At 46.7% G+C, this 6,631-nt stretch overlaps 1 protein-coding gene across 1 annotated transcript; it reads right to left on the bottom strand.

Annotated features, from left to right (window-relative positions):
• On the bottom strand, positions 1-4,104 carry LOC127301436 (probable ethanolamine kinase). The gene is made up of 11 exons (XM_051331680.2): positions 3,858-4,104; positions 3,510-3,601; positions 2,593-2,699; positions 2,176-2,281; positions 1,916-2,038; positions 1,687-1,778; positions 1,367-1,451; positions 1,120-1,225; positions 967-1,030; positions 475-567; positions 1-385 (listed from the first exon to the last, which is right to left on the bottom strand). The coding sequence occupies exons 1-11, from the start codon at positions 4,016-4,018 to the stop codon at positions 260-262; spliced, it is 1,155 nt and encodes a 384-aa protein (XP_051187640.1). The 5' UTR covers positions 4,019-4,104; the 3' UTR covers positions 1-259.
• Positions 4,105-6,631: the final 2,527 nt, after the last annotated feature.

Here is a 6,631-nt window from a genome sequence, read left to right as displayed (position 1 = left end):
TGATACAAAAAGCAGAATTCTTTCGCCTGCCTTTGTTGCAACCAAACAATTGTACATTATTCACAGACTGTACAACTTTCTATAAGCAGTACAAGGCTCCTGCAGGAAGAACGGAACAGAAAGAATTCCAAGAGCTGGCACAGTCATACAACAGAGACACAAGAATGGCTAATTAACACGAGTACAACAGCTGATCATTCATGCCTGCCACCATATATAAGGCGATGGCAAGCAGTGTCCCAGGGACAACGTCTAAGCACTAGCCACTTCTCAGAGAAAGGAAGTCTTGTGCCAAGGAAAAGCAAGACTCCCGCTGTTTCTTGTATTCACCGTACCGTAGGAAAAAGTACCCAAGGTAATCGAAATCAATTGGGGATACCTTCGCCTGCAATCAAATGAAAAAAAGTACATTACGTTGTGACAGTTGCATAGTGCTCAAACTCTATGCACTAAAGGAAGTACTCTAGTGTTTACCTGAATGAGTGCCCACAGTGCCCAGTAAACGTGCGATGCTAATCTGTAGGTGTTCGTTTCAGCATAAAGGGCTTCCAGATCCTGCACTTGGACCTTTTGGTTAAAAATTAGTTAGATACATAATAGTGGAACTACATCACGCAAAAATTATCTATGTTCTGCTATTCGAGGAAGACACTTGTTTTCTCAAAGTAACACACTCTGTCCTAGTATAAATGCCAAGCATACTACATTTCTCTTCTCAGAAAAGACAAATCATATTTAGCTTGAAGGATGTGATAATGTCAAGTACATGGAGCACATGGCATTGTGTTTGTGATTTTGATAAAAATAAGAAAACGAATCTACCGATAGAATGAGTACAATCTAACTATCTAAGTTTTAGTAGTGGGAACTTATGTGTAGCTTTCTTTACTCAGACAAAAACTGCATAACAATAAATAGCTCTCAGTAGGTTTTGTCCAGAGAAGATGATGTGTTGAATTGACATACCTCACTTGGTCTATCAGATAGATAATTCCTGAAGAAGTGATATTGTACATCTTTGTCTGGGTACCTACAAGAAGCAACCGAGTGGGTATTACTGGGCATGACCATAAAAGCTCCATCAGATTATTCTACTGGCAAGAAGAGAAGAGAACGTACAGGTTATAATCACAATCAAAGCCTGCGTACTCATTGAAATGGTTTCCAATGTCAAAGCCGCGGTAGCTATATGATCCATACTCAAAATCAATGAAATAGAGCTTCTCTGTAAAAAGAAATAAATGACCACAAACACAAAACACCATCTCAGCTTTGCAAATGGAAGTCAGAAGATACGAGATCTGAAGCTTAAAAGATACTGCCAGTGAATAATCACAAGAATGTGATAAGTGGATGCGATATTTACCTTCCAAATCATTCAACATCAAATTCCCCGAAAGCAAGTCATTGTGTGCAAAAACCACAGGGGCATGCAAAAGATCTGAGAGATCCTATAAGAGGAGAGAGAGAGACACACACTCATGCATATCAATATCACAAACAGGGATGTAGCCCTTTGATTGAATGATTGTGTTATAGAATTTCTATTATTATAAATATACCCTAGTGACAAAGCGAAAATAGAAAAATGAAGATACTCCTGTTAGGTTATGCAACTGAAGTGGGCTCAAATTGCTGCAAGTTTCAATAGCACATAACAGTAATACGGGCACTACAACAAGGTACCTTAAGTTCTTTCACTTCATCTTTTATTTCTCTAAAAGAGATCGTCTCATATCTCTCCTGCTTCTCATCATCTTCAAACTTCAACACGGAAGCTGCAATAAGTATTTCACGGCACACAATATTACAAAATATGGATTTGCCTCCTTTTTCAAAAAAAAGGTACGGATGTTGATGAAATAAAAGCAGCCAGACCCAAAATGAAATATCCAAAACAAGTTAAAAGTGTTACCTTTTTTCAAAAATTTGAATACATCATTCCACAGTTGTGGTTCTTTAGATCCTGGAATGTCTAGCTGATGAAATTTATGTAGCTGCTTGGCAATTTCAGCGGCTATTCTAGGCTCCCTCATGTCTGAATAACATAAAAATGGGAATCAACAAAGTTATTTTCAAAGCATTTATGGCAGCCTCTCTACACACCTATGGATGCAAAATACCTAAAACGGCAAGTTAAGCAACCCCATTTGTAGTATGAAAAAAATGCCCTACCTGAAGGTGACAGTGTTCTTGCATGGATGAATGACTGAATCACTCCATTCTCAAATACTCCTAGTAGCTGAGCCCCGAACCCTGCAGCTGAGATATAGGGTATGGCCTAACCATGGTTGTAATAGATATATGCATTAGGAAACAGCACAGCTCCAAAAATGACAGTATGAATACTAGCAACTTGACGACTTGTTTTTATTTAACACAATGAGATATTTTGTGTGTTATAGCATAGGTTTTATTTCAATGAAACCAATGAACTACTGTATCTCCAAAAATATAAAACTGAAGCCCAGCTAAGAAAGTACAGCACCAACACTAGGACGTCCAATCAGAAGAACCCTATAGAATGCATGCAGGCAGATATTACATGCCAGTACCATATACAATTTCATAAATTACGATTCACATGCTCACCTGCAATTCCCTCTCCCGGTCGATCACCAAGTCCGTATTTGGGCCGTACAACCGAACAGTGACAGCAGACTCACTGTCCGTGCCTTCTTTGACAGATACCTTTAGCACTGCAAGTAACAGACATTATGAACGATAAAAGATAACCATTTAGGATAATTATTATTTTAGAGATGACATATAGAGGTAAATTACATCCAGATGCACAGAAACATGGATATTGCTTTCTAAAGGCTCAGTAACATATTGGGGCCAGGGCTCTCAGCAATGACAACAGGAACGATTTTGAAGCAGAAATGAGCGCAAATCACTGATGCTAAAGATACAGGTTGCAAAATGCAGTTAAGCACGGGTGCCATATCTGAAACTAGGATGAAATAGTAGCAGCAGGCAGTCTTAAGGTGTTGCAGCCATTGAGTTGTGTGATGTTTTGCGTGGACAAGTGAGTGAAGCAACTAAGGCTGGTGCCAACGCGGGCTGGAGGGCGGGCGGTACCGCCCGCGACGGGGCGAGAGGGAGGCGAGAGGGGGGCGAGACGCTAGCGGCGGGCGGTGGTTCCACCGCCTGGCGGTAGGGGCGGTACCGCCCGCCTATAGCCCGCGTTGGAGGCGAGAGCGGGGCGAGAGGGAGGCGATAGCGGTGCTAGTGGGGGCGGTAGGGAGGCGGTACGGAGGAGAGAGAAGTGAGAGCTGGCACTATAGCCCGTGCACTGGCACCGTGGGGTGAGAGTAGGATAAGAGTGAGGGTAAAAACTGACGTGGCGAGGCTATAGTGGGGTGATGCATTGGCACCAGCCTAAGCAATCTTAAGTTGGTGCAGTCGTCAAGCTATGTGGTGGTCTGTGTTTCCTCTGTTGGAACATGTAGATCAGGTGAGGGGACGGGATGGGTGAGGAGACAGGGCAGGGGACCGGAACTCACGTAGGTTGGTGATGCCGCCGGACACGGTGGAGATGGAGAAGCGGGAGCTGTCCAGCGACGACCACCCTGCCACCAGCTCCTTGCAGAGATCTCTGGAGAAAGAATCCAGCGTACAGTATTAGAAAAAAAAAAATCCAAAATGGTAGTAAACGGGGAAATTAATCAGGCCAGTCCTGCCTATCTGTCGCTCGCGGTGAGGCATTTCAGCAAACACTATCAGCTCATAGGAGCGGGCAGAAGGCGCGCACGGACAGACCACGGCCTCGCCAACGCATTTGACGGGCGCACACACACGCCCGCGTGCAGAAGCAAATCGAAATAGAGAGAGGGAGGGATCAGGAGACTTGCATGACGCGGGGAGTCATCTCCGGGAGCGGCAGCGAGATGTCGACCGCGGCGGCGGACGTGGGCACCTCCGCCGCCGACACCGGCGCCGCCACTGTGCTCATCTTGTCCTCCCCGCCGGCGGCGGAGGCGACCCTGTTAAAGCTCCGGCCTTCCGATCCCATGCCGCCTCGCTCGCTGGCTGGCTTCTCGGTCTCGCCGAGCAATTCTGGTTGGAGCCTCCGATTTGATTTGATTCGATTCGATTCGATCGGGAGAGGCGAGCGAAGTGTGGCGGAGGAATGCGCGATTTATAGAGAGCCACTCGCATCCAGCCTCGTGGCGGGGACGAATCGCGCCACGTCAGCTTTGGTAACGGCCCCACCGACCTACCCACCGTGTAGAGTGCGCGAGTCAGCAACCCTTGCGTGGCGTGATGGACGGCCGAGATTCGGCTAGATGCTTGGACGGCCCCACCTTGCAGTCACGTTCCCTCTGAATCTGATCCTCCGCTTTGTCTCTTTGCTCGCCGGTGCGCTGTCCGGATTTTGGACGCGATCGCCGGCTCTGGTTCTTGGAGATCTTTTCTTTTGGATCGATGGCGATGTCGGTTTTGGGTTAATGAGGCGTGCTAATCATTCGCCGCTGAGCGATGAGACGTGACTCCTCCGGTTTTTAAAAGGAAATTCACACTTTAAGCACAAGGTCGCGCACGGGAATGCAGACCTCTTTTCATGGAAAAACGTGGAAACTAGATTTATCGTTCCACTTTGTCAAATCGTCCCAACGTCTTGTTCTGGTGTGTTTACCTTTAAAAACCGTCGGTTTGTTGACTCAACCCGCAGGCCTTCTCTCTTCCATGACAATGATTTTAAATTGAGGTAATTGCACCGGAGGTGCACAAACTTGCGTTTCGGGTGCATTTTAGTACACAAACTTGAAAAATGTGGTACACTGGTGCAACAACTTGTTTTTCGGGTGCAATTTGGTACACAACCAATCAGAGCGCGACACGTGGACACTCCAGCGTGGAAAAGAACCAGGTCTTCTCCGTTGGCGTTTTTGCACGGAGCCCCCTGCTGTCTTTCCATTTTACGTCGCCACCGCGCCCACCTGGTCGAGCCGCACCGCGCCCACCTGATCGAGCCGCACCGCGCCCACCTGGTCCGCACCGCGCGCTCACCTGGTCGAGCCCAATTCACCTGGTGAGGGAGCGCGAGCGGCGAGCGGCGACCGGCGAGCGGCGGCGCCAAATACTCTACACAGCCGTCGCCATTCTCCACGACGAGCTCCAGACCCGCCGCATTTGTCCTCCTGCATCTCCTCCACCAGCTAGACATCTGTCTGGGCGTTCCAATCTTCAGGTAAGTGTCCTCCCCTAACCCTAGCTCGATATCTGTCAGAGCCCCTAGCTCCTAATCCGTCGCCGTTCTTGTGCAACGGCGGCCCACGATGCGAATCGTGAAGAGGGAGTACTGCAGGGCCTTCCAAAGAAGGCCGAGATAGGCGAGAAGCGGCGGCGACTTTGGCTGATTTCGCGGGATCGGAGCCGGGGAGCACAGGCTGGAGGTGGTGTATGTACCGGCAGCTGAAGATGAACTAGCTGAAGATGCAAGTGCAGGCTTATGCATATGTAGTAGTGGCTTCTGTAGTGCCCTTGTGTAGTCGATGAATTGCTAATGCAATGTAGTCAGGCTTTTGGTAAATGCAAGTTGTAAAGACAAGTTGTTGATGAATTGGTAATGCAATGTTCTTCACTATAATGAAAATGGCCTCTATTTTACCTTGTCATTTGCTACTGTACACGTGCGGCGGCGCCGCCAATATATGGTCGCCGGCGGCCATATAGTTGCAGTTCAGAGCATAATTCAGAGAATAAATAACAGAGCACCCCTTCCTCTTGTTGGTTGTGATGTTGAACAATAACAGAGCATATTTCAGAGCATAATTCAGAGCATAAATAATTCAGAGCATTATACTCTGTTCAACAATAACTGAAACATAAATTGCAAAAACACCATTGCACATAAAACACAATATTTGAGTACACCATTGCATAATTGTTGCATCTAGAAGAAATGCAAATCTGTGACATAGTATGATATAAAACATTGTTGTAGCAACACATTGCACTTATTTATTACAGCTTCATTCAGGTGCATTCTGTGTGATCTGCACCTCTTCTTGAGGGCAAGGTGCATTTAGGTCAGGCAACCTATCTCGCCTTGCAGCTGCATCAGCTGCCTCATCACCCACCAGCAGGTGATACAAGGTACCTTCCTCTCCTTGCTTCTTCCTTTTCCCAGCACCCTTTCTCTTGTTGGTGTGATGTTGAACCCACTGCCATTGTCTTGTTCTTCCCTCTTCCTCTGTCACTGATGGAGCAAAGTAGCCCTCCCTCTCCCTCTTCCTCTGTCACCTGATGGAGCAGTAGCCCTCCCTCTCCCTCTTCCTCTTTCAGTAGCATTTGATCCAGCCCTACCTCTTGCTCTTTCAGTTGCATTTGATCCAGCCCTACCTCTTCCTCTTAAGCCTCCTCTAATTTGTGCTGTAGTAACTCTACCTTGCTGTGGCAGAGCATCTCTTGCAGCCACAACAAAGTCAGGCTCATCAGGCAATGGTTGGAACTGAAATGGTTGCCTAGTGTGAGCCATTTCCTGCATAATGACATGTCAACAATAATGAACCACCTCTTTTAATTATGCACCACTTAAAATTCAAAATTAATTTAAATGAATTACCTCCTGTCCCAGTTGGTACACCATGCTATCCATAGAATTAATTGGATCCAACCTCTC

This window comes from Lolium perenne, chromosome 5, assembly GCF_019359855.2.
Source record: "Lolium perenne isolate Kyuss_39 chromosome 5, Kyuss_2.0, whole genome shotgun sequence".
In the NCBI taxonomy this organism is placed as follows: Eukaryota; Viridiplantae; Streptophyta; class Magnoliopsida; order Poales; family Poaceae; genus Lolium; species Lolium perenne.
This window is presented reverse-complemented; position numbering and strand designations above follow the sequence as displayed.

Bases quoted from the DNA above. Each gene is read 5' to 3' on its own strand.
- LOC127301436 (XM_051331680.2), bottom strand. From the start codon at position 4,018: ATGGGATCGGAAGGCCGGAGCTTTAACAGGGTCGCCTCCGCCGCCGGC. The intron at 1,452-1,686 runs GTACCTTGTTGT...CTCCTCTTATAG, and splicing joins ATGAAGTGAAAGAACTTAAG to GATCTCTCAGATCTTTTGCA. The intron at 1,226-1,366 runs GTAAATATCGCA...TTCTTTTTACAG, and splicing joins GATGTTGAATGATTTGGAAG to AGAAGCTCTATTTCATTGAT.